Below are 27,955 nucleotides of genomic sequence, written 5' to 3'. Positions count from 1 at the left end.
TATATATATATATATATATATATATATATATTATTTCTATGCAAGGAATGGAACCCTAGATTGTTTGTTTTATTTAAAAAAATAAAAAAATAAAAAAAATAAACAGGAATTGTAAGTACAAGAAAATGATTGGATGCGCATCAGGCAACACCGCTCGCTTCAAGGCCGTCTGTACTACAACCATATTCCACAAAGTTCGACAAAACACTATGAAGCTTCCGACGATAAGTTTTCATTTCCGATTACTCTGAACCATTATTTACAATTCCACATACCTTACTGATTATAGAATCAAGGAGTATTACCTAGAAGAAAGTAACTTACCTTCTTGTATGAAGATTTTTGTTGGAATGCAGACAAATGTACAGAAAGGCCCTTTAACATCCATTTAAAAATACGAAGACTTGTCAAATTATTCCTCTTTACTGTCAATGAACAATGTTATATACACAAACAAAAACAAAGGGCGTATAAGCCCTCAAAAGAGCTTGCGTATATATACGTACTAAACACTTCCCTAAGAGGTACGTATATGTACGTACTAAACACTGTACGGGTTAAGTAAATTTCCATCCAGTTTTTCATTTTCCCTTTCAAACCTCCTTTATTTTCCAGCTTCCATAGTAGTCTTGTATGTGGAACTTTGTCAAAAGCCTTCTTCAGGTCCAAGTACACGCAATTTACCCATCCGTTCCTCTCTTGTATTATGTCTGTCACTCTTGAGTAAAAGCTCAGTAAGTTTGTTACACATGAGCACCCTTTTCTAAGGCCATACTGTTTTTCTGTAATTATATAATGTTCTAGAAATTTTGTCCATTGTCTTTATCACTTTCTCGCATATTTCACAAACTACACAGGTCAATGATACTGGTCTGTAGTTCAGAGGTTCTTCCTTTTTACCGCTCTTATATATAGGGGCCACCTCAGCCCTCCGCCATTCCTTTGGTAATTTACCAGTTGATATTGAGCACTTTATATCTTATACTGGTCCAACCAGCTGATTTCTGCATTCTTTCAATATAAAACCTGAGACTCCATCCGGTCCTACTGCTTTAATCTCTTCCAGCTCCTCCATTATTTTATATATCCTCTTTAGTTGCTATGACTTCATCCATATGAACATTTATCTTGTCATCTTGTGATTCATTGAATAGTGAGTCTTTTGTAAAAACTTGCTGGAACCTCTTGTTTAACAGCTCAGTCATGTCTTTAGAATCTTTGATTACCTTATTTCCATCTTTCAGTCTTCCTACTTTTTTCCTTGGTTTAATTTTTCCATTTATGAATCTATAAAACAGTTTAGGTTCTTCCTTGCACTTTTCAACAATATCCTTTTCATATCCTTTCTCTTTTTCCCTCCTTATTTTCACGTATTCATTTCTTGCTATCTTAAAATCTTCTTTATTCCTTTGATTCTTATTTCTTTTCAATCTCTTCCACGCTTTGTCTCTTTTTTCCTTTGCATCTGCACATCTTGCATTAAACCAATCGTTCTTTCCTTTTTCTTTGGGTTTATATAATGGGACATATTTCATGACTCCTGTTTCATACGCCTCCATAAAAATATACTTTTCCTGCACTTCGCATTTTCTCTTCAACTTTTCCAAGTTTAGCTCTCCATAGTATTTCTTAATATTTTCCATGTCTGCCTTCCTATAGTTTCTCCTGTTTCTTTTATATGATTCGTCCCCCTCTGTGCCTTCCTCCCCTGTTTCCATCTCTATGATCACATGATCACTCTTTCCATGGGGACACCCATATCTAAATTCATTTAACAAGTGCATTCCCTTTGTTGGCACCAGGTCCAGTCTCACCGGTTCATCATCATTCCTGTATCTTGTGTTCTCTGTCACCCACTGCATCATCAAGTTTTCCATAGTCAATCTTAGAAATCTTTCCCCCCATGCCGTTTCATTACCTCCACTTTCAAATGTTTCCCAATTTACCTCCTTACACTTGAAGTCTCCAACTAACAAGACTCTTTTGTTTGCTTTGAGTAATCTACTCAAACTCTGAATGGTATCTTCAATCATGGTCTCATATTCTTATCTGTTCTTTGAGTTTGCTCTTGGTGGTACATAGGTTGCTATTATTGTCATCATTTCTCTGTTTTTATTCTCTAGAATCTAGATTAACACTCACTATTTCCGCCTTTCCTTCTCCATATACTACTGATTTCACTAATAACTCCTTCTTCGTCATTATCCTCCTCCTCCACCACCTTTACCTCTCCTATCCTTCCTCCATACATTGTAATTATTATCAAACACTATTTGAATGACCTCATTCAGCTTTGTTTCCATTAAGCATACAATCTTGGGCTCTTTTTCCTTTAAGTAGTCTTGTAGTTCCAGTTTTCTAGATATTATCCTGTCTACATTTGTATACATCACACTTAGTCCCTTTTTTGTTTCAATCTTGTCTAGCTTCTGTTCTCTTTCGACTTTTCCCTAATATACCATTTCTTTACTCAGTCTCTCAGAACTCTCCAAAAAAATAACTTTTTTTTTTTTTTTTGGCATTATTTCTCTTTTTTGCCTCTGCTTGCAATTCATTCCATTTCTTCCTTTCTTCTTCATTTCTATTTTTCTTTAAATATATATTTCCTTACATTCGTCTATTTCCCTTCGTTTAGTTGTTCTGTACAATATTTCCTCAGTTACCTTTTGTGCTTTTAATCTTAATTTAACTGGCTTTGTTCTACCTTCTATATAAGGGCCCATCTTAACAATCTCTTCCACCTCCTCCTCAAGGTTTTGTATTTCTTTGTCATTCAAGTTTTTCAGTAAGTCCTTCACTGACTTAAGTTCTTCCTTATCCCTTTTTGGTTTATATGTTATGTTTTTCTCTTTCATTCCAAATATTATAACACTTTTTCTTATCCGCTACATCTCACTAAATCTTTTTTTTTTATGACCTTGACCACCTCTTTTTCTACGATTTCCTTTTCCTCTTTTAGTTGCTTTTCAATTATTTCCTGGAAGTCTACATTAGTTTTTTCATGCTCTACTTTCCAGGTCTTCATTTCACCCAACACTCCTGTTTGACTCTTCCTCCTTGCTCACTATTTCTTTCAGATTTTCATTTTCCTTTCTTGCCACTCCTAGGCCTTCCTTCATTGCTTTTTTCATATTTTGCCAACTTCTCTTTCAGCTCTTCATTTTCTAGAACCAGTTTTTTCCCCTTCTTCTAAATTGCGAACTCGTGATCGGAGATCCCTTTGTAGTTCTCTGTTTTATAATTCTTCTTCATCTCTGCTCTTGAATATTCTAATCCATTTGTCTAGTTTCCTTTCCATAAGCAAAATTCTTTTGTATTCGTAAAGCCAATTCTTTACTCGCAAATCCAGAAAACCTATGCTTGTACCTTTCATCTTCACCCTCGTCCTCGCTGCTCCCTATAACCGTCCTTCGTTCCTTTCTTCGTGTTCCATGTCCGTTTCTTCTTGGTGTTATCCACTCCAAATCATCCTCCCTCCCACTCATCTTACAAACTGGTCAAAATAGGAGACAAGCCCAACACAATAATCATCAGCCAGGCCTTTGTAAACACTAGTAACCAGATGGCAACGATTAGCTGATCCCAGCACAGGGAGTGGGGTGACCATGATTCCCGGGGAACGGTCGCGCTACACGTCTGGTTTGCTCTGTGTCTGCTCTGGTGTGTGTGTGTGTGTATTTACCTAGTTACCTAGTTGTATTTACCTAGTTGTGACATACGGGAAAAGAGCTATACTCGCGCTGTCCTGTCTCCATATCCGCTCTTATTCAACTTTTCCTTAAAATCATGAATGTTTCTTGCACAAACCACCTTCTCCTCTGGCCTATTCCATAGCTCAATGCTTCTGTTTGGGAAGCTGAACTTTTTTCACATCTCGCCTACACGTGGTCACCCTCAACTTCTTTCCATGTTCTCTCATTCCTCTCTCGTTTCACACACACAGGTCCTCTCTGTCCAAATGCTCCACTTCGATCGCCACCTTGTACACCGCTATCAGGTCTCCTCTTTCTCTTCTTCTCTCCAGGGTTGTGAGCCCCATGCTATTGAGTCTCTCCTCATAGGTCCGATCTCTAAGTTCCGGTACCATCTTAGTTGCCACTCTCTGCACTCTTTCCAGCTTTTTTATGTTCTTTTCATGAGGAGACCAGACTGCTGCTGCATACTTCAACTTTGGCCTTATCATTGTAACTATTATTTTCTTCATCATCTCTTTGTCCAAATACACAAATGCTGTCCTTATGTTCCTTAGCAAATTCATAGTTTGTCCCGTTATCCTGTTGATGTGTTTGTCCGGTGACATGTTCTCTGAGACAGTCACTCCCAAATCTTTTTCTTCCACTCCTCTGCATATTATCTCACTTCCCATCTTATAATCATATTCACATCTTCTTCCACTCCTACCAAACTCTATTTTTTTTTTACTTTTCTCAAGGTTGAATTCCATCTGCCACGTACCACTCCACTCCTATATTTTATCCAGGTCCCTCTGCAATGCCTCACAGTCCTTCACATCATTCATTCGTCTCAATAGCTTTGCATCATCTGCAAACAAACTCACATAGCTGGTCACTCCGTCCACCATATCATTTATATAAACAGCAAACATTATTGGCGCCAACACCAAACCTTGTGGGACCCCACTCATCACTGGGCACCAGTTGGAAACCTTGTCCCTGATTATCGTCCTCATTTTCCTGTTAGGAAGTCCTCCAGCCATTTAATCAGTCCATCACCCACTCCACCCCTATTTTTCATTTTCCAAGTTGGTCTTCTGCACGGTACTTTGTCAAATGCCTTTTTCAGATCCAGGTACACTCCATCACCCCAGCCTTCCCTTTCTTGTATTAAATCTGTCACCCTTGAGTAATAACACAACAAGTTGGGTGACACAAGATCACTCTCTCTTGAATCCAAATTGGCAATCCGAGATAATTTTCTCACTTTCTAAGAAATCTGACCACCTTTTTTAACCAGCCTCTCGCATATCTTTGCAACCACACTAGTGAGTGATACCGGTCTGTAATTTAATGGGTCCTCTCTCTTTCCTCCCTTAAAAATTGGTACTATGTTTGCTCTCTTCCAATCTTGTGGTACCTTTCCTTCACTCAGGGAGGCGCTCATTATTGAGTGCAGTTTCTCTGCAAGTTGCTCACTACATTCTTTCAAAATCCACCCTGATACTCCATCCGGCCCCGTCGCCTTTCTTACATCCAGCTTGCTCAAGTTTTCCTTGACCTCTTGCACCGTTAACTGTATCTCCTGCATAACCCTTCCTCTTTCCTGGCCCGGTGGTTGTACAAATTCGTCTTCTTTTGTGAAAACTCTATGGAAGCTGTTGTTCATCACTTCTGCTGGGTCTTCATATGTAGTTCCATTAATTTTCAGTTAATCGATTTCTCTATTCTTTAATTTGCTGTTCACATGTCTATAGAATAGTTTGGGTTGGTTTTTGCACTTGTCGATTATATCTTTTTCATATTTCCGTTTTTCTTTTCTTCTAAGCTTTGTATATTCATTCCTTGCTTGTTTGAAATTGTTCCACGAGTTGATTCTTCTTCATCTCCTCCATTCCTTCCAGGCTTCCTCTTTTCTCTTTCTAGCTGCCTCGCATCTTTTGTTAAACCACTCCTTTTTACCAACATCCTTTTTGGTTACCTCAGGGACAAATCTATTTTTGGCTTCCTTGTATAGTTTTAAAAACTCTTCCCACTTATCCTGTGTACTCTTGGCTTTGTACAGCCCACTCCAATTTGCATTTGCAAAAAAAGTTCTCATAGTAACAAAGCCTGCCTTACAGTAGTTACTTCTCCCAATTTTGTGCTCCTCTTTTCGGTCAATCATTCTCTTTTCTTTTACTTCAAATTCCACCACCGCATGGTCGCTCTTTGCTATTGAACAATCTACTTTAAGATTTTCTATTACTTCCGGCTCCTTGCTAAATACCAGGTCTAGTCTTGATGCTTCACCCTCTTCCCCGAATCTAGTATGTTCCTTAATCCATTGAGTCAGTACATGTTCCATTGCCAGTTGCAGGAGTCTTCCTCCCCACGACTCTTCTGTTCCCTGCATCTGCCAATCCTCCCATTCTACCTCAATGCAATTAAAATCACCCATTATAATTATTCTCTCACACTCTCTCAACATTCCATCCAGGCAACTCATTGTGTCTTGTATCATTTGTTCATATTCTCGGGCCTTCCATGCATTGGTTCTTGGTGGCACATACCCTACTACATACTGCCTCCTTCTTCCTTCAGCACCCACAATTTTCACTTTCAGTACCTCTGCCAAGCCTTCACCCTCAATCACCTTCTCCACCCTAATGCCTTTCCTTACCATCAACATCACACCTCCTCCCTGTTTTCTCTTTCTGTCTCTCCTCCATATATTGTATGCACCTTCTCCAATCACCACCACCTCAACTGGGTCACACAACTTAGTTTCCATCAGCCCCACAATATCAGGTTCTTTGTCTCAAATAGTCGTTAAACTCTATCCATGATGATACTATTCCATTGATATTCGTATATGACACGTGTGTGTATTTACCTAGTTGTATTTACCTAGTTGTAATTCTATAGGGCCTGGGCTTACGCTCGTGTGGTCCCGTCTCCGTATCAATAATTATCCAACTTTTCCTTGAATCTTTGCACAATCTTCGCCGATACTATTTCTTCACTTAATCTGTTCCAAACCTCTATATTTCTTTGTGGGAAGCTATATTTCTTTATGTCTCTTGAGCATCTTCCCTTCCTCAACTTTTTACTTTGTCCTCTAGTATTCCTGCTGGAAGGTTCTTCTCTTAGTAGCAATTTCTCGTTATCTACTTCTTCCATATTACTCAATAGCCTATATATTTGTATTAGGTCTCCTCTTTCTCTTCTTTGCTCTAGTGTTGGCAAGTCCATTTCCCTTAGTCTCTCTTCATATGTCAGTCCCTCCAGTTCTGGGACCATTTTTGTTGCCATCCTCTGTATTCTTTCTAGTTTTATTATGTGTTTCTTCATATGTGGAGACCACACTGTTTCTGCGTATTCTAGTTTAGGTCTGATCATAGTAGTTATTAATTTTTTCATCATTTCTTTGTCCATGTAGTGGAATGCTATACCTATATTTCTCACCATGTTATATGTATCACCGAAGATCCATTTATATGACTTCCTGGTTGCATATAATCTTGCATTATTACTCCCAGGTCTCTCTTCATTTACTTTCTTTAATATTTCACCATCTCCCATTTTATATGTCCATTTTGGTCTTTCTACACTTTTTCCCATTTCCATAACATGACATTTCTTCACGTTGAATTTCATCTCCCATTTCTGACTCCATTTCCAAATCTTGTTTAGGTCTTCTTGCAGCTCTTTGCAGTCTTCACTGTTTCTTATGTCTTTGCAGTTTAGCACCATCCGCGAGCAGGCTCATGTAGCTGTTTATTCCCTCTGGCATATCATTAATATAGACTAGGAAGAGTACTGGTGCTAAAACCGACCCCTGGGGCACTCCACTTTCCACCGTGTGTATTTACCTAGTTGTATTTACCTAGTTGTGAAATACAGGAAAAGAGCCGTACTAGGCTCGTGCTGTCCCGTCTCCATAACGCTTATTATCCAGTTTGGCTTTAAATTCATGAATTGTTTTTGCACACACAGTCTCCTCGTCAAGTCCATTCCATGTTGTTACGCTTCTGTATGGAAAACTGTATTTCTTGACATCTCTCCTACAGTCGCTCTTCTTCAGTTTCTTACCATTGCCTCTTGTCACACTTCTGTCACGTACCACTAGGTCTTCCCTGTCCAATTTCTGCAATCCCTCCTGTATCCTGTACAATGCTATTAGGTCCCCTCTCTCTCTCTCTCTCTTCTGCTCTCCAGTGTTGTCAGTCCTAATTTCTCCAGTCTTTCTTCATAAGTATGTTCTCTCAGAGTTTCCGGTAAATTACTCGCTGCTCTTTGTATTTTTTCCAACTTTCTAATTTCTTTCTTCAATCTAAGTGACCGCACTAATGCTGCATATTCCAGTATTGGACGTATCATCGATGTCATCAGTTTCTTCACCATTTCTTCATCTAAATATGTAAATGCTGCTTTCATGTTTCTAAGAAGATTGTATGTTTCCCCAGTTATCCGGTTTATATGTTTTCCAAAGGATAACTTGTCTGTTATGATCACTCTCAGATCTTTTTCTTCAGTTTTTTTCATGATTCTTTCATTCCTCAGAGAGTAGTTCCCCGACATTCGTTTACTGCTCTTACCAAACTCCATCACGCTACACTTTTCTGTATTGAATGTCATTTCCCATTTGCATGACCATTTGCTTATTCTATTGAGATCTTGGCTCAGGGCTACACAGTCTTCTTCATTAGCCATCCTCCTCATTATTTTAGCATCCTCAGCAAACATTTTCATATACCTTGTCACCCCTTCTGTCATGTCATTAATATATATTACAAGCATAATCGGAGCCAACACCGATCCTTGGGGGACTCCACTCGTCACTTCCATCCAGCTTGATTTATTATTCCTGATTACTGTTCTCATTTTTCTCTTCATCAAAAAGTCCATAATCCAATCCAATATTGAACCACCCAGACCTCCAACATGACTTAGTTTCCATATTAATTGCTTGTGTGGTACTTTATCAAACGCCTTCTTTAAGTCCAGATACACACAATCTGCCCAACCGTCTCTTTCCTTTATTATATCAATTACTCTTGAATAGAAGCTGATCAGATTAGTTACACAAGACCATCCTCCTCTGAATCCAAATTGGCTATTTGTTAATTAATATACTGTCTTCTTCAAAATACTCCACCCATCTGTTTTTTCATAATTTTCTCACACATCTTTGCTACTACACTTGTTAATGACACTGGCCTATAGTTCAACGGGTCTTCCTTACTTCCTCCTTTATGTATTGGGATGATGTTAGCCCTCTTCCAGTCTTTTGGTACCTTCCTTTGTGCTAGTGAGACATTAATCAAGTTGCTCAGCTTTTCAGCTATTTGCTGGTTACACTCTTTTAGCACCCAATTTGATATACCATCCGGTCCTGCTGATTTCCTCGCATCCAATTCTTCCAATAATTTTCTAACTTCATCTGCTGATGTTTGTATTCTCTCCAGACCCACTTTATTACCCAGCACTGCATCTACACCTTCAAGCTCACTCTCCTTTGTGAACACTGTTTGGAAACAATTATTCATCACTTCTACTATTTCACTTATACCATCAAAAGTTTCACCATTAACTTCAACTTTCTAAATTTCATCTCTATTTTTCAACTTTCCATTTATGAACTTATAAAACAGTTTTGGCTGGTCTTTGCACTTATCTACAATATTTTTCTCAAAATTCCTTTTTTCTTCTCTTCTTACTTTGACATAAGCATTCCTCTTCCTTTTGTACTCATTCCATAGATCCATCCTCCTATTTTTTCTCCATTTGCTCCATGCCTTTTCCTTATCCTGCTTGGTATCTACACACTTTCTATTATACCACTCTTCTCTTGATTTCTGTCCTTCTTTCATCCTTGGTACCCACTTTTCCACTCCTTCATTGTAAATCCGTAGAAAGATAGCCCATTTTTCCTCCACATTTTCAGCCTCAAGAAAAGCATCCCATTGTGCTTCCTCAATGTTTCCCAAGTTGTTCAAAATTTGCCTTATTAACCCTTTCCTTGCTAAGCGCTTGCAGCAAGACTATCCCCCCAGGCGCACTCAGGCAGCCCAGCAGGGGGAGGGGGATCTCTTTTAACTGCTGTATCTCAAAAACTATTCATCACAGCTACAAAACAAAAACACCTTGAAAAGAGGAGTCCAAGATCTATAAGATTCAGTTATGTAAGCCTCTCCTGTGAATGTACAGGCACGTTCAGGGGGTGTTTTTTTGCTGTGAGTGCAACTGGCGCTCGCAGCGAGCTTTTAGCACCACCAGCAAGTGAAGCTAGTGCTCGCTCTTTAAGCCTCTGTGTCTCAAAAACTATTTATCACAGCTAAAAAAACAAAAACACCATTGGAAAGAGGAGGCCAAGATCTATAAGATTCGGTAATGAAAGCCTCTCCTGCGAACGTACAGGCACGTTCAGGCGGTGTTGCCTGTGAAGACGTACATTTATATGTGCGCGATGGTTAGCTGTAAGGCAACTACTGAGTAGATCTCTTGATGATGGGGTGCTGGCAGGGCAGTATTGCCAACTGCAAAATTTACAGCTATTTGGTCAAAATATCAGTCATGTGACGTGTGAAGCTATGCCAAAATGCCGCTATATTGGTCAACAACATCCACCGGTTGCTCATCCGTAGATTTTCCGCACTTTTCCGCACTAGACTGATATGATTTTCCACCAAATTTCATGGAAAACCCACTGAATTGTCAATGCTGTGGGGTGAGAAATAGTGTTGGAACACTCTAATACGCGGGAAATTTGAGTGTGACTGGAGCTCGCAGCGAGCATTTAGCACTACCGGCCAGTTACACTAGTGCTCGCTGCGAGCGTTTAGCAAGGAAAGGGCTAAAGTTAAACCATTCTTTCCTCCCCATTCCTGATTATTTTACCTCCTCGTAATATGTACTCAATAAGCACGCGATCGCTCTTCCCAATAGGGCTCTTATAGTTCATCTCCTCTATGGTATCTGGCTCCCTGGTGATTATCAAGTCCAATCTAGATGGCTCGTCTTCTCCTCTGAATTTTGTATTTTCCTCTACCCACTGTGTAAGGACGTTATCTATAACCAATTCCAAAACCTCGTTCCCCCATGAAGCTTCACTTCCTTCCATTGACCAGTTTTCCCATGACACTTCCTTACAATTAAAATCTCCCATTATCAGAATCTTATCCTTCTCCTCCAGCAATCTCCTTAGGCAATCCAATGTGTCTTCCAGCTTCTTCTTGTACAATTCTTCTGTCCATGAATTGTTTTTTGGAAGGACATACACATGTGTGTGTGTGTGTGTGTGTGTGTGCGCGCGTGTGTGTATTGTCTATCTACCTATCTATCACATAAGAAGAGACTATCTAATTATCACACAAAAATGGTAAGGCTGTCTACCTATCTCACACAAGCCAGCTTTGGTCTGTCTCCTTACCTAAAAATAAGAAAATTTGCAAAAGATATGTATTTTGACGATTACCTGCTTGTCCTTTTCATCCAGCAGACCATTTGGCCCTACCACCATGGATGCTGTGTGTGACAGAATGGAGTCCTGGAGGGAAGAGACCTGTTCTACTGCAGCGGCTGGTTCTGTCTCCTTGGCTGTCTCCTCCTCCTCCCCTTCCTTCTGAGCAGCTGCTGTGCCCTTCTTCTTCCCAGACTTGCTGGTCGGTTCAATCATCACCACATAACGGATAAACTTGGCCTTGGAGCGTTTTTTCTGGGAGTGTGAGAGTGAGAGAACACGTGTGACCAGATGCCAATATATGTTTTTTTCTGATGGTGTTTATGGACAATGTCAATGTGTGTTAGTTAATATGGTTTACAGCAGTGTTGCACTATACAAATCTTATGCTTTATTTCCATTATACTGAAAAATTTACATTTACCTGAAATGGAAAATTCTAAGAATAAATGAGGATGGCTTTGTGAAGAGTGTATGTGGTCAAGATTGGGGGAGATGGCATCAGAGGAGACCATTAGTGAAATGGACTGATAAAGTGGATAAATACTGGCGAGAGACAGATTTGACGGGCAAGGATCGGAATGTACTGAGAGGGAGTGCTGGAACAGGGAAAACTGGAGATGTGGCCTTCTGATTAGAGATCAGGGAAATATGTCTAGTACATGAAAATTTATTTCATATCTTTTTGAAAAAAAAAAAAAAAAAAAAAAAAAAAACTACAATATATGAGAAAGTACCTAAAATTAATTATTTTATCCAAATGGGTCTCTCTCTTGGCCACTCCTCTTAACTCTTTTTAAAGAGGCTATGATTTGCAGGCTTTTTTTTCATTATTGTTTTTTATTTTTGCCCTTGAGCCATTTCCTTTACTGTAAAAAAAAATGCTGGACATTAAGTTACCAGCAGATATTGGATGCAAATGTTTTTGTCTAGGTCACTGCAGGTAATACATTTCAAACAGAACTCAAATTTTCTGCATAAAACACTTTTTTGTCTGTAAAAAGTCAAAGCAAGTGTTTTGCAAAAGTCAATATATAATAGATTTCAGGGAGAACATCCCCTGGAGCTGTATATCATTTCTGATTTTGTTTTCCTACATTTTTCACAGAAATAAAGCACTAATTAAAAACACATAATTCAGTTTTTCTATCATACTTTGGTGAAAATACATAACAAAGCAACATATAAACATTTGTATTCAAAATCTGGACATAAGGATGTGCTGTAGACAGTTGTGTTGCCTGTACTCACCGATCTACGGTTCTTCTGCTGCTGACTCTTTATCTGCCTCTGAAGATCTTCTGCCTGGTATTAGTGAGAAGTATTATTAGCATCCTACAAAGATAACCCTTTAGTATATCTTCCTTCTTTCACCTCTAACCTGCTTCTTGTTACAACATGAGCTGGGCACCTTTGTCATATACAAGACTTTCTACTCAAGATGATCCTTAACCCGGTAGCAGCGGGGATCATGTTTCTTAATGGTCACCCCAAGTGAGAAAAATGAGAAAAAAATCACCCCTCACACAAACCATTTCATCATATATATCCAAGCATTTGTGATCAGATTATGTATCATCTATTTTTGGGGGTTTATATCATGGCACAAATTTGGCCCGTCGCTGCTACATGGTGAAGCCACAAATTTGGCCCGTTGCTGCTACCGGGTTAAGGGCTGAAGTTAGATAAATTCGGATTCAACAAGACATGGCAAGGTTTGGTTTGCCAATAGTAGTGGATGAATGGAGGAAGCTTCAGTCATAATGATAGATACCTTCAAGAAAAGGTGTGATAAATTCATGGATAGTGAAGTTGGGATGGGGTTAGGGTTAGAAACCAACTTGTATAGGCCTACTGGCCTACTGCAGTCTCCATATGTTATTGTATTGTCCAGCTACTTAGTGCCAGAGTTAACAAGTATCTGTGAGGCAGCTGTCTTCACATGGGGCAGTTTTTCTTTCAAGATAGTATTGCCATAGTGTTGCACTACCTAGCTGGAATAAGCAGCAAGTGCTTGCAGGATGTCTTCACACTGAAGGCTGCAGCTGGGCCTAGATTTGTTGCTGCAGCAAAACACTAGAAAATTTAACTTGCTGCAGTGGTGCACCAAACTCATTCACTAAGCTTAGTACAGGGGCCTAGTTCATATTAGATAAATCTAGTGTTGGTAAAGTCCTTCATGCTGAGGCCAGAGGTGGACTGTTTCTTTGTGTACAGCTCTTTTTTAACAGAATCTAGTGTTGCTCTGGTCAGTTACATAGAACTAAAAAATATATATAAACAATTGAAAATATCCATGATATTCCTAATCAATTGCAATTTTGCCTAAGGAGCAATGAAACCAATCAGCTGAGGGGGAGAGGAATGAATACACAGAGCTGGGAGGAAGTGGCTGAGTCATCAGTGTGTGGGCGTGGTGAGCCCGTGGAGCTAGGTTCCAGTCCCACCAAAACACAATGACTTTTCGAAACCATTGCCGAGTGGCGAAAGATTACCCACATGATGCCCAGATTTTCAATCAACCCTAACTTCAGTGACTTTGTTCAAATGGAGTACTGGGGGACAGCATGGGTCAAGCAAGTCATATATCATGGCAGTCACTATAAATAAAATTTGCCTATGCCACTAACAGGCTGAGGGCGCCCAATAGGCCCCTCAAGACAGCATACTATGGCTATAGGCAGTACCTAAAAAAATACTATGGCTATAGGCAGTACACACACATATTTTGATGCACTAAACTTGTGACTCACCTCCGTTAATCTTTCTTTAAGTTGTTCCTCACTTTCAATGAGTTCCTCAGAATTGCCGTTGCCTTTACTGCGTGGTTTTGAACCAGCCTTCACCATCGCCTTGATTTTCTCCGCCTCTTTCTCCAGTGTCACACGACGAAACTGTGGCCAGGCTGGGGGCTCCTCTTTCTGTGGGCAAGGGGAGGCTGGATACATACACACATACATGCATGCATGCAAGCATGCATGTATGCATGCATCCATCCATCCATCCATACACACATATATACAGAAATACATTCATACATACATGCATGCATACATACATACATACATACATACACACATACACACTCCACTTTGAAAGCTCAGCTCAGCAGTGTGTGCATGTGTGTGTGTGTGTGTGTGTGTGTGTGTATTTACCTAGTTGTGACATACGGGAAAAAGAGCTACGCTCGCGCTGTCCCGTCTCCATATCCTCTCTTATCCAACTTTTCCTTAAAATCATGAATGTTTCTTGCACAAACCACCTCCTCTTCCAGTCCATTCCATAGCTCAATGCTTTTGTTTGGGAAGCTAAACTTTTTCACATCTCGCCTACACGTGGTCGCCCTCAACTTCTTACCATGTCCTCTCGTTTCTCTCTCGCTCCACACACACAGGTCCTCTCTGTCCAGATTCTCCACCCTGCTCGCCACCCTGTACACCACTATCAGGTCTCCTCTTTCTCTTCTTCTCTCCAGGGTTGTGAGCCCCATGCTATTGAGTCTCCCCTCGTAAGACCAATCCCTAATTTCCGGTACCATCTTAGTTGCCGCTCTCTGTACTCTTTCCAGCTTTCTCATGTTCTTTTTTTCGTGAGGAGACCAGACCGCTGCTGCATACTCCAACCTTGGCCTTATCATTGTAAATATTATTTTCTTCATCATCTCTTTGTCCAAATACACAAATGCCGTCCTTATGTTCCTCAGCAAATTCATAGTTTGTCCCGTTATCCTGTTGATGTGTTTGTCCAGTGACATGTTCTCTGAGACAGTCACTCCCAAATCTTTTTCTTCCACTCCTCTGCATATTATCTCACTTCCCATCTTATAATCATATTCACATCTTCTTCCACTCCTACCAAACTCTATTTTTTTACATTTCCCAAGGTTGAATTCCATCTGCCATGTACCACTCCACTCCCATATTTTGTCCAGGTCCCTCTGCAATGCCTCACAGTCCTTCACATCATTGACTTGTCTCAATAGCTTTGCATCATCTGCAAACAAACTCACATAGCTGGTCACTCCGTCCACCATATCATTTATATTAACAGCAAACATTATTGGTGCCACCACTGAACCTTGTGGGACCCCACTCCTCACTGGGCACCAGTTGGAAACCTTGTTCTTGATAATTGTCCTCATTTCCCTGTTAGTTAGGAAGTCCTCCAGCCACTTAATAAGTCCATCACCCACTCCACCCCTATTTTCAATTTTCCAAATTAGTCTTCTGTGCAGTACTTTGTCAAATGCCTTTTTCAAATCCAGGAACACTCCATCCCCCCAGCCTTCTCTCTCTTGTATTAAATCTGTCACCCTTGAGTAATAACATAACAAGTTGGTGACACAAGATCTCCCTCTCCTGAATCCAAACTGGCAATCCGAGATAATTCTCTCCCTTTCTAAAAAATCCGACTACCTGTTCTTAACTAGCCTCTCACATATCTTCGCAACCACACTAGTGAGTGATACCTTTCAGGATCCACCCTGATACTTCATCCGGCCCTGTCGCCTTTCTTACATCCAGCTTGTTCAAGCTTTCCTTGACCTCCTGCACCGTTAACTGTATCTCCTGCATAACCCTTCCTCTTTCCTGGCCCGGTGGTTGTACGAATTCGTCTTCCTTTGTGAAAACTTTTTGAAAGCTGTTGTTCATCACTTCTGCCATCTCTGCTGGGTCTTCATATGCAGTTCCATCCATTTTCAGTTTATCGATTGTTTCTCTATTCTTTAATTTGCCGTTCACATGTCTATAGAATAGTTTAGGTTGGTCTTTGCATTTGTCGATTATATCTTTTTCATATTTCCGTTTTTCTTCTCTTCTAATCTTTGTATATTCATTCCTTGCTTGTTTGAAATTGTTCCACGCGTTGATTCTTCCTCATCTCCTCCATCCCTTCCAGGCTTCCTCCTTTCTTTTTCTAGCTGCCTCGCATCTTTTGTTAAACCACTCCTTTTTACCAACATCCTTTTTGGTTACCTTTGGGACATATCTATTCTCGGCTTCTTTGTACAGCTTTAAAAACTCCTCCCAACTGTCTTGTGTACTCCTGGCTTTGTACAGCCCACTCCAATTTGCATTCTCAAAAAAAGTTCTCATATTAACAAAGTCTGCCTTAGAGTAATTTCTTCTCCCTATTTTATGATCCTCTTTTCAGTCAATCCTTCTCTTTTCTTTTACTTCAAATTCCACAATCGCATGGTCACTCTTAGCTATTGGGCAGTCTATTTTAATATTTTCTATTACTTCCAGTTCCTTGCTAAAAACCAGATCTAATCTTGATGCCTCTCCTTTCCCGAATCTATTATGTTCCTTAATCCATTGCATCAGCACATGTTCCATTGCCAGGTGCAGGAGTCTTCCTCCCCACAACTCTTCTGTTCCCTGCGTTTGCCAATCCTCCCATTCTACCTCTTTGCAATTAAAATCACCCATCAAAATTATTCTCTCACTCTCTCTTAACATTCCATCTAAGCAACTCACTGTGTCTTGTATCATTACTTCATATTCTCGGGCCTTCCATGCATTGGTTCTTGGTGGCACATACCCTACTACATACTGCCTCCTTCTTCCTTCAGCACCCACAGTTTCCACTTTCAGCAACTCTGCCAAGCCTTCACCCTCAATCACCTTCTCCACCTTAATGCCTTTCCTTACCATCAACATCACACCTCCTCCCTGTTTTCTCTTTCTGTCTCTCCTCCATCTATTGTATGCACCTTCTCCAATCCCCACCACCTCAATTGGGTCACACAACTTGGTTTCCGTCAGCCCCACAATATCAGGTTCTTTGTCTCTCAAACAGTCGTTTAACTCTATCCACGATGACACTTTCCATCCTTCCTCCTTTCCTGTTAGATTTTGTGTGTATGTGTGTGTGTGTGTGTGTGTGTGTGTGTGTGTGTGTGTGTGTATCACTTGTTTGTATTTACCTATTTGTAGTCTACCAGGCCCGAGCTCAGCTCTAATAGTCCCGTTTCCATATCTTCATTCATCCAGCCTTTCCTTCATTTGTTGGACACTGCTCACCTCCACCACCTCTTCCTGCAAGCTGTTCCATGTGTAACACTTCTATGTGGAAAACTATACTTTTTCAAGTCACTCAAACAGGTTCCTTTATTAAGTTTCTTTCCATGTCCTCTCAGTCCCTGCGTTCTCGCAGTAGAGATCATCTCTATCCACCTCATCAAACTTATTTACCAACTTATACAGTGTGATCAGATCTCCTCTCTCCATTCTTTGTACCAGTGTTGTCAAGTCCATCTCCTTCAATCTGTTTTCATACGTTATATTTTAGAGTTCTGGGACCATTTTAGTTGCAATTCTCTGTATTTTTTAGAACTTTCTGATATCCTTCTTTTTGTGAGGTGACCACACAACTGCAGCATATTCAAGTTTTGGTCTTATCAGTGTTGTTATTATTTTCATCATTTCTTTGTCCATAAAATGGAATGATACCCTTATATTTTGCATCACCCTGTAGGTTTCTCCAAATAGCTTGTTTATGTGCTTTTCTGGGGATAGTGTGTCTTGCATCGTTACTCCCAAATCTTTTTCTTCATGTACTACCTCCAAGTTTTCTTCTCCCATCCAATATGTTTTCCTTGGTCTTTTTATACTTTCCTCATTTCCATAACATGGCATTTGTTTGCATTAAATTTCATCTCCCATAACTGGCTCCATCTATACACTCTATCCAGGTCTTTTTGCAGTTCTTCACAGTCTTCCTCCATCCTTACTTTTCTTATTAACTTTGCATCATCTGCAAAAAGGCTCATATAACTTTTTATATGCTTTAGCATATCATTTATATATATTAAGAACATTATTGGTACCAGAACTGAGCCTTCAGGAACTCCACTCTCTACTCTCCTCCAATTTGATTTCTCTTCTCTAATCACCATTCTCATTTCTCTTCCTGTTAAGTAATCCTTCATCCACTCAATAACCTTTCTGTTCATTCCTCCCCACTGCTTTAGTTTCCAGATTAACCTGTTGTGATACAGTGAATTTACCGTACCCAATGGTTATGTTCCTCGCAAGACACTTAACTCCTCCAGGACAACTCCACAAAGATAACGCAAACCACTTACCACTAATACAGCAGGGGTGCTGGGCTTTTCCTGCAAGCGCCTCCCAGCGTTACAACGATAATCCTAACAGGCCTGATAGTAATACCTATTTGTAATCACTGTAGGAGGGCACTTTTTTGGGGTTTCAAAAGAAGTGGTCTGTTGAAGTTCGTCCTAGAGGAGTCCTTTAGTCCTCGAGACTAAGTATAAAATAGCACTGCCGCGAGTTAATGTGGGGCGAAAGCGCTGAGGTGTTGAATGCTTGAGAGCGGGTTATGTTGTGGGTCGGAAGCCAACCACGTGGGTCTGAAGAGGTATTTTGAATTTCCCTCGCCAGATGGCGTGGCTTTCGATTGGTTAAATTATCCTTGCTCTTTAATTCCGCAAGGGCAGTTATTTATTATTTCATGAAAGGAAACACTGAACTATTGTTATTCCTTTCATGGTAAATGTGTTTAGTCTTCAGGCAGTGAATACGGTGATACTGTCTCAGTCTGGGAGCCGATGAGTGAAGTATGTAAGTACCATCCAAGGCTTATTTGAGCTCAGACAATACTTTTAGTTGGCTGGAACTCTTGGCCCGAGACTAGTTCCATAAGGGAAATAGTTAATTTGTCTAATCCCCTGGTTAACTGACCTAATTCCTAACACATTCCCCAGAGGAGATTGTGATTCCCCAAATCGCAATTAACCATCTAGAGTAATTATTTATTTATTTAAAGATAAGAAATGGGGACTAATCTTAGTAAGCGAAAAAGAGTGAAATGCAACTAAGGGGGGTTGAGATCGTTGCACATCTCATCCAAATAGACTTGCCCTTACCCTTTCCTCACCTTGTAGGAAGGTGTAGCAATTTTTTTAATCAATCCTTCCCTGGAAGGTGTAGCATATTTTTTACCCTGATAATTCTAACTACTACCCAAAATTAATTCCAAAGTCTTCAGCCTTAGTAGGTGAAGTACTGAAACAACCAAGATATTTACAAATTATCTAAATTATCCCTAAGCATTTTGTTAAACCGCTCTGTAGCCTTCCTTTTGGGCCAAGGCGCCCCGACACGATAACCACCACTTTGGGTGGGGTCGACATTATTGTGGGAGGCCCCCTGCTCATATACCAAATCTCTACCCGGATGAGTTATAGTGAGCTCCAGCGGATAAAGGTTATATATAGAATGAAATTCTACTGCTCCATTACCTTGTTTGACCTTGACTGTTCTTACTTTATTATCCAATCCCTTAATAATTTGCAAGACAGTGCCCATTGACCAGAAGGGTCTGGGTTTATTTAAAGCTTTAATCAGAACGATATCTCCTATTTTAATTTTGTTTTCCCAAGTTGACTGATATAGGTTTCTGCTATGTTCTCTTAAGCTGAGTAGATAACTCTCATACCACAACTTTTTAAAGCTTTCTAATACTTCTTCTTGCACTTCAAGAGTCTTTTCTAAAGAGGGCTGGCTCTGGTCATCGACCCACACTTCCTCATCCCCCCTCAATACGAGAGATGGGTTCCCATGAAGTTTCAAGGAGTTAGGTGTTATTAACTCCAAGCTTTCTGAACTGGATCGGTAGGTCAAGGGTCTAGAATTTATGGCCAACTGAATGCTTGACAAGGATGTTAACATCTCAAAGTATGTCACCTTGGCCCTTCCAACTACTTTATACAAACAATTCTTGAGCACCCTTATTAACCTTTCCCAAGCAGAGCCTACCCATGCTGAATATAAGGGAATTCTCACATGCTTGATGTTAATTCTCTCCAGTTCTTCTTGAACTTCTTTGGATTGTAGGGAGTTTTCTAAAATGTTGCCACCTTTTAAGAAGGCTTTGGCATTATCACTGTACAGGTAATGGGGAATAGAATATAGGTTACAAAATCTATGAAAGGCCAACAGAAAATTCTTTGTAGACATGTCAGGTAATAATTCAAAGTGAACAGCTTTAATATTAAGACAAGTGAATACCAAAACATAAACCTTGACTGACTGATCACTAAGTTCATCTTTGACCCATAAATGGCCAGTATAATCTACCCCGACATGTTGAAAAGGTTTAATTAGGTTCATGTGATGCTTCGGCATATCTGTGAATTTTGGGTACTTAACCCTTTCAATACGATGACACCTACGTAGGCGCCATGAAGCCCCAGTAGCATATACGATGATGCCTACGTAGGCGTCATGAAGCCCCAGTAGCATATACGATGACGCCTACGTAGGCGTCATATTTCTATTCTGTTTCTTCTTCTATTGAGTTGTCCCGTACTTTGTGTTGGTTACTAAGTAAAGACGCCGTATGCTGTCCTTGAAATCCTATTGCTCCTCCCACCATCCTTGTTCCCACTAATCACAAAAAATGAGCAACAGTATGCACCGCCTTCTTCCCACCTTGTGTCTAAAGTTAGGAAGTCTCATTGGCTCTCTCTCTCTCTCTCTCTCTCTCAGACACTGAGGCGCCGACACCATCACGTCTCGCCCATCTCTCTCTCTCTCTCTCTCTCTCTCTCTCTCTCTCTCTCTCTCTCTCTCTCTCTCTCTCTCTCTCTCTCTCTCTCTCTCTCTCTCTCTCTCTCTCTCTCTCACACACACACACACACACACACACGTACAGACATACATTGTCTGTGATGACAAAGGAGTATCTGGCAGCTCTCTGACTGATGATAACAGAGTTGTATTTGCTGATAATTTCTCGACATTCTTCCTCCTCTACACAATCATCTGCTTTCTCTCTTTCTTTCCCCCTTGCCCCTTTCTTCCCTTTCTTTATTTCACTTTTTTTTTATTTCGCATTGACGCAATTTATATTATGCATAGCAGGTATATGTTGACTCGTCGTGTATGCTGCTTTGCAAATACAGGATACATGTAATGAGGGCTTTCAGCAGAATAGTGTACGGAGGTGACAAGCAGATACATGCCGGCTCAGGTTTCACCGCGCGCAGCCGAGCACGCCGTATATCAGCCAGGTGGGCTTTTTGAACATCCGGCGCGATGGGGTTAAATGCCAAGGCATTATACTTTTTACATACATTATAAGAGCTTAGTGTTCTCTTGACTGCCATCCTACCCTTAGGGATCCAGTACCCTTGTTCCCTTAAATAATTCAAGGTAGTTCCAATGCCTAAATGTTGCATTTTGTTATGAGTCATTTATTATCAATGTAGTTAACCTGTGCTCCTTAGGGAGTAACACAGGGTGATGTATGTCATAACTGAAGTATTGACACTTACTTATCCTGCCTTTGGACCTTATAATGCCTCTTTCATCTAGAAATAAGTTGAGGTTAGATACCAGAGGAGGAATATTTTTTTCATTTGCATTATTTGGATTGTTCAAGAAGTTCAGTTCATTCTGGAAGCACTCAATTTGAGCCACCTTTACCCAATACTCTAAGGCTTCTTTTTAAGATCACACTCCTTTATTTTATTTAGAAATTTGTATAGGTAAGCTGTGCACCTCAACAAGCCCTCCAAGGAAGAGTATTTATTTATATTTATTACTCCTGTATTTACTTTAGGTGGTTGAGAGGTACAAGCAGTGCATATTTTGCCTTTTTGAGAAGGCGCTATGCTCAAGAAAGGGTATTGAGGCCACAGTTGGTAATCATTAGTAAGCCACTGTGGTCCCTCCAGCTAGAACTTCATTTTATCTAGATATTTACTATAAGATAACCCTTTGGTTAGCATATCTGCTAGGTTCTCTTCAGTGTGTACATAGTGGTATGCTATGGGTAACTTGAATTTCTTACTTATTTCAGTCTTCAGGCCATCAGCTTCAAACACTATTTTTCAAGAATTTGGATTTTATTTTAGTATCCTTAGTTAGAAGCCAATTTAGCACCACCTGAGCATCCACACAGATATTTATAAATTGAATTTGGATGTGTTGATAAGCCTCTAAAATTGTAGGTAAGCATTTGAAAGCTGATATCACACCCATGAGCTCTAGAGTGGGGATGCTGTGTTCATTTCTCTTATTTAATGTAGCTACCTTAGACTTAGAGTGTAGGTATGTACTTCTACCCTCTCCATCTAGAGCGTAGGCAACAAAGCCATACGCTTCAGCGGAACTGTCACAAAAAGTATGTAGCCCATATGTGTTTAGCTCGTTTAGAGCTTGTCTAGGAAATGACACTTCTGACAGCATCTCCAAGTCTCTACTTAATTTTTTCATCTCAGTACAGATCTCTTCAGGAAGGGGTTCGTCCCAGCCTCCTTCTAGTTTCCATATTTTTCTCATTAATAATTTTCCTCTTATGGTTACAGGTAGAGCCAAATTCAAAGGATCAAATAGTTTGGAAGTTTGAGAAAGGACTTGTCTTTTTGTGTTTGCTTCTGGATTTATTTTGTATGGAGCTGTGCTCAGGGAATCCTGCTGAACATTATATCTGTACCCTAGCACCTTTTCTTCTTCGCTGGAGTGTACTACTAATCTTCCATCACTTTCCATCTGTTCTCTTAATTCAGTTGAATTGGAATTCCAAGATCTTAAGGTAAACCTGCCTGCCTTCATTCTCTCATATGCCAGATTATATAATTCCTTCATTTCTTTAATTTCCTTTCCTGTTACCAATAGATTATCTACATAAAAATTATCTGCCAATATTTTGCTTAATTTGTCATCAGGAAATGAACTTGCATGATGTTTCATCACATAGTGCAAAATGAATGGGGAAGAGGTGAACCCAAACACTATGGTCTTGAACCTGTAGGTGACCAATTTATTGCCCCTTTTCCAAAAGAAGCAAAACCTATTCTGGTCTACTTCATTTTTTTAATTTAATCATCAAAAAGGCTTGTTTTACATCACTGAGCATGACTGATTTATTGGTGCGAAAATAGAAAAGTAACTGAAGAATGTTATTCATTAAATCTACACCTGGGTAGGCAGCCTCATTAAGAGAAGGTAATTCCTTCTTGGTTTTTAAAGAACAATTGAACACAGGTCTTATCTTAGTTGTTACTTGTTCCCACATTTTGATGACAGGTCTATGAGGTATCTTTGATGGTACTGAGAAGGGTTTACTTCAATTTCTTCTATTATGCCGTCAGCCAGCTGTTGGTCAAATACAGCTTGATACTTTTCTAGTAACCCCTTTCTTTTTAAGTGTTCCAGAGTTCGGTCCAACACGTTAAGTGCAACAGAATGATTTGAAGGAACAGAATCTATTTTGTTTGAATACCATGGCAACTCAACATTATAATGACCCTCTTTGAAAGTAATACCATCTTCAAACTGCTTTATTTGTTCGTTTTCTAGGGACACTAAGTCTTGATCAGTGGTTTTAATTCCTAAGGACTCGAGACTAAAAAGATGTTCCAGTCCATTGTCCACTTGTGTCCTCTAGAAGGTGTTCAAGTGAGTTGAAATATGATTTTATAGGGTCTAAAACAGCATTAACCATTGTTTTAGTTTTGTGGCATAGGTTTTTCTCATCCTTTTTTGTTAGGAGACGCAAAACAAATTGCTGCTCTGCTGGACTTAAAAAGTTAAATACATTTCCAATGGGAGCTACTTTGTTGTGCATAACTAAACATTTACCTCCAAATTTCTCTTGCCAGGACACTGATGGCATGGACTGTAAAATGTCAATGCCTAGCAACATATCAACTTGGATAGTTTCATGGTTCTTGACCTCATAGAAGTGTTCATCCAACAATTTTATGTTATTTTCCTTGAATTTGCAAATGAATGCGTTCATCCCTGGAACGTAAAAAGTAATGTCCAAGGTCTTGTCCACCAATAAGGGAACAAAAGTGAATCGATCTTCTAATTTAATCCCTGTAGCCATTTGTTTGAAGCTTTTTGTTTCTGCACCAATGTTATGTAGGTTCCAACATAGCAATCTAGGGAAAACAATTTATTCACATCTGGGCAAAGGTCTTTGGCAGCGGTTTCCGAAATATATGATCTTTGGCTTCCGGTATCAACAAGGCATCTGACCTTTCTACTCTTTCTGCCATTCTTTAAAGTTAAAGTCATCGTTGGCAGCAATTGGCAAGAGTCGAAACTTCTTTGAGCCAGGCACAAGCTTATATTTGTCTTAATTTGAGGTTTAGCCTTATCTTTCTTGTCAGCTGAGGGACACAAGGGTCTTATATGTTCTTTTGAACGACAGATTCTGCATTGGTATCTAAGTTTGCTCTGTTTTCCATAAGTGTGGGAAAGGTCAATAGGAGTGTGGGAAAGATTTGTAAGAGTGTGGGGAGGGTTTATAAAGCCTTAAAATACATATAAATAATTTTAAAAATATAAGGTTGCTACTTCGCGGATTTTCGCCTATCGCGGGGGTTCTGGAACCTAACCCCTGCGATAGATGAGGGATTACTGTAACTGTTTCGGATAATTTGTCGCCAGAGAAACATATAAATAGAAATGTAGGTGACATACAACCTAGTGAGAAACATGAAAGTTCTTATTCAATATCTGGATGAGGAAATGATGAAGAAACTGATTGTAACCATGATACGTTCAAGATTGGAATACGCAGCAATAGTATGTGGTCACCGAGTACAAAGACAAATATAAGGAAAGTAGAAAGGACTCAGAGGGCAGCAAAAAAGCTGGTTCCAGGACTAAGAGACTTAACCCCTTAACAACGACTATGACGCTGGCATCATATAATTTTTTCTGACGATGGCGACAAGCATGACGCCAGCGCCGGAAAATGAGAAGTTCTCTGGAAATTGAACAGAGTGCGTAACTATGTATATGACGATCCTAAGCGACTAACTGGCACCTCTTTTTTGCCCCTTAGACAACTCCGTGCTAAAAATAGTCTACAGTTCCACCTTACGCATCATGGCGTCTGCAGAGCGATTATATTCCCTCAGACTATCTTTTTTTGTGGTCTTCCTTTAGTTTCTGCTTGTCGTGTGCGTGCTGAGCATAGTCTTGACACCTCCACTGATTTACCTGATGTTCTAGATCAGGGGATCCCAACCTTTTTGTTCCTCTGTACCCCTTGGGCATTTTTATAGGTTCCCGTGTACCCCTAAAAATTAAGGATAAAAAAACGATGAAATTGTAATATTTTGATATTGTTTTGTAATGAAAACTGTATGTATAGACTGATGATATAATTTAAATAACAGTTTTGCTTACTAAAATGAGGAAATTGAAACAAAAACACGACATTGTGCAATTTGAATGCAGATGTATTGTACAGTAGCGGTTATTCTCTCGGACCCAATGTACCCCCTGAAAAGTGCAAATGTACCACTGGGGGTACATGTACCCCAGGTTGGGAACCCCTGTTCTTGATGAACCAATATCTTGTTCACAGGAGTGTTCAAAAGAGTGAGAAGCAGAAGTTGGAATTTTTTGGGAATCATGGAATTCCAGACAAACAGTCTGTCCAGATCATAATCTGATTTCACAGTTGAGTTATATAGATGATTTTCTACAACTTTTATTTTTTCAAGTTCCACTGCAACTTTGTCTCTCTGTAGGCATTGAATTTCCAGGTCAAAGATTATAAACTATATTTTTCAGACTCCATCGCGATAAAATAAGCAACTTTTCTGACATAAATTTTCTTGTACGTTACACCAGTAAAGACTTGGAATTTTTGGGAATCATGGAATTCCAGCCAAACGGTCAGTCCAAATCATAATCTGATTTCACAGTTGAGTTATACGGATGATTTTCTACAACTTTTATTCAATGAGTCTCATTCCAGAATGAAAAACTACATAAAAATATTTTTTTGAGTTTCACCACAACTTTGGCTCTGTAGGCAGTAAATTTCCTCGTCAAAAATTATAAACTATATTTTTCAGACTCCATTGTGATAAAATGAGCAACTTTTCTTCAATATTTTTTCTGTACGTCGCACCAGTAAAAAAATTAGAATTTTTCAGGAATCATGGAATTCCAGCCAAATGCAACAACCTAGAAAAAAAAAAAAAAAAAAAAGGATTTTTTTATAACTTTTGCTCAGTTTCAAAGTGTATTTTTCGATGACTTTTGTGTCATGGGAGATCACCCGAGAAAAACTTTTGCGGCTCTGAGGGGTTAACATACCAAGAGATTGAAACAGCTGAACATACTGACACTGGAAGAGAGGAGGGAGAGAGGCAATCTGATTGCGGTATATAGAGTACTGAGTGGGATGGAAAAAGTGGACCAAGAAGATCTAATAATATGGGATACAAGAGAATCAAGAGGCCATGAAAGGAAGATGAAAAAGGAAGCCTGTAGAAGACATAAAGAAGAATAGCTTTCCACAGAGAGTGGTGGAGGCCTGGGACAGCCTGAAAAAGATGTGGTCCACACAAAGACAATTCATGAATTTAACCCCTACGGGACGGGGAGCGGCAATCGCCACTCAATTGTCAGAGGATGGGTGGCGGTGATCGCCACTCTGCTTATATTTCGCTCATGTTAGCCATTCTCACAAATTTTTTCCTCCCTAAATATGTCAACACTTGTCCTGAGTACTTTTATTAGTGAGTCAGTGTGTCTGAGGCTTTCTTAGTGGATGGATGTGTAAAAATAGAACATCTGCATTCAAAACGACTCGTCGGTCCGTGCGGCCAGTGGCTATGTCCACTCCGATAGCTAATTCATCACATACTGATTGTTCAAGTGCTAGACCTTCCGACAGTGCATTAGAACATGAACTTGATATTTCTCTCGTAACTCTGGAAAGTGATTTTGAGTAGAGTGACAGTGATTCTGATTGGCATAATATGAGTAGTGATGATGATGGGGCAACCACCTCAGGTCCACCAGCTCTGACCATGTGCACTGCTGCGACACGTTCCACACCTGTTACTGCCCCGTCCACCAGTGGGCAGGAAATGACACAACCAAAGTCTATATATACCAAGTCAAGGCATTCTGCCTTCAAAACTGCTACTAGCACACGCAGGGGGCGGTTTGGGGTGGAGCTGCGGGGTGACGTCAATTGAATCCAAGTACCCACCAGTTCACGGGTGACTAAAGCTGCGGCCGTGTGTGCACTTTGGATGTGGATTCTCGGCTTCTTTCACCCCACGTTCAGGCAAGCCATTGACGAGAAAGAAATATGCCTTTTTATTGAGCTATGCGTGACTGTAATTGAGGCCCCCCGCGGCAGAAGAGTACTAAGTGCCAAAATCAATAATTCGCCAGAAATGAAGGTCAAAGTTTTGTAACTTTAACGAAAATGTCAATAGCCGTACAATAAAGCTAGAGTAAAGTTATATACACCAAATTAAAGCCCTGAAACACACCTATAACATGACATTAAAACAGAGGAAATAAAAAAATCATCATCTGTAAAAAAATAAACATTTCCATTATTGATTCGTATTTTTTTTTTTTTTTTTTAGTTTTTACTCAGCTATGTTCAATGATATTGGTGTCTTGGTATCTTGCACTTCTCACTTCACACAATCTTGAGGTAACACTAACTTTCCCTTTCTTTATTACAGGTATCACTAACTTTCATTGTTTATTACACACTTCCCCCCTCCCCCCCACCCCTCAATGCCTTTACGATTCGTACTCCAACAGTTCATCCAAGTTGTCGTGTTCACCATCATCTTGAGTGCTATCGACATCACCTGCTTGGGCGTCGATGATGGACCGGTAGAATGGATGGGCATTTTGGGGCATGAGTGTGAGGAGAGATTGTAGGTCACGCACTTTCTCAGGTCTGAGGGCTATGGGGCTTGTGTACTTCTGGGGGAGTGGTTGAGTGGAGAGGTCAAACAGCTGGTGGGACCAGGCTGCCCGTCCCTTCTGCAGCCTGACTTTGATGATGTTATTGTCAGGCT

The 27,955-nt window shown here is 40.0% G+C and overlaps 2 protein-coding genes across 5 annotated transcripts in view; both read right to left on the bottom strand.

Moving 5' to 3' along the window:
- The window catches only part of LOC127002827 (proline-rich protein 12-like), a 116,340-nt gene that overhangs the window by 8,795 nt on the left and 79,590 nt on the right, over positions 1–27,955 (bottom strand). For both annotated transcript variants that reach the window (XM_050869051.1, XM_050869050.1), the window contains 3 exons: positions 13,872–14,039; positions 12,370–12,423; positions 11,134–11,373 (listed from right to left, as the gene is read on the bottom strand). In XM_050869051.1, the coding sequence (XP_050725008.1) occupies positions 11,134–11,373; positions 12,370–12,423; positions 13,872–14,039 (462 nt within the window). The remainder of the gene's footprint in view (positions 1–11,133; positions 11,374–12,369; positions 12,424–13,871; positions 14,040–27,955) is intronic.
- LOC127002828 (uncharacterized) lies at positions 24–27,920 on the bottom strand. 3 transcript variants are annotated; one of them, XM_050869052.1, is made up of 2 exons: positions 15,587–27,920; positions 24–5,159 (listed from the first exon to the last, which is right to left on the bottom strand). In XM_050869052.1, the coding sequence occupies exon 2, from the start codon at positions 2,031–2,033 to the stop codon at positions 1,080–1,082; it is 954 nt and encodes a 317-aa protein (XP_050725009.1). In that variant the 5' UTR covers positions 2,034–5,159; positions 15,587–27,920; the 3' UTR covers positions 24–1,079. The 3 variants fall into 2 exon arrangements, 1 of the variants encoding a protein (XP_050725009.1); XR_007756562.1 differs by having other exon boundaries at positions 24–6,398; positions 16,835–27,920.

This window comes from Eriocheir sinensis, chromosome 24 (genome assembly GCF_024679095.1).
Source record: "Eriocheir sinensis breed Jianghai 21 chromosome 24, ASM2467909v1, whole genome shotgun sequence".
Classification (NCBI taxonomy): domain Eukaryota; kingdom Metazoa; phylum Arthropoda; class Malacostraca; order Decapoda; family Varunidae; genus Eriocheir; species Eriocheir sinensis.
The sequence above is the reverse complement of the archived record's forward strand: the minus strand, read 5'-3'. Positions and strand labels throughout refer to the sequence as shown.

What these genes read in the sequence shown, in the direction of transcription:
- LOC127002828 (XM_050869052.1), bottom strand. Translation starts at nt 2,033, where the DNA reads ATGATTGAAGATACCATTCAGAGTTTGAGTAGATTACTCAAAGCAAAC.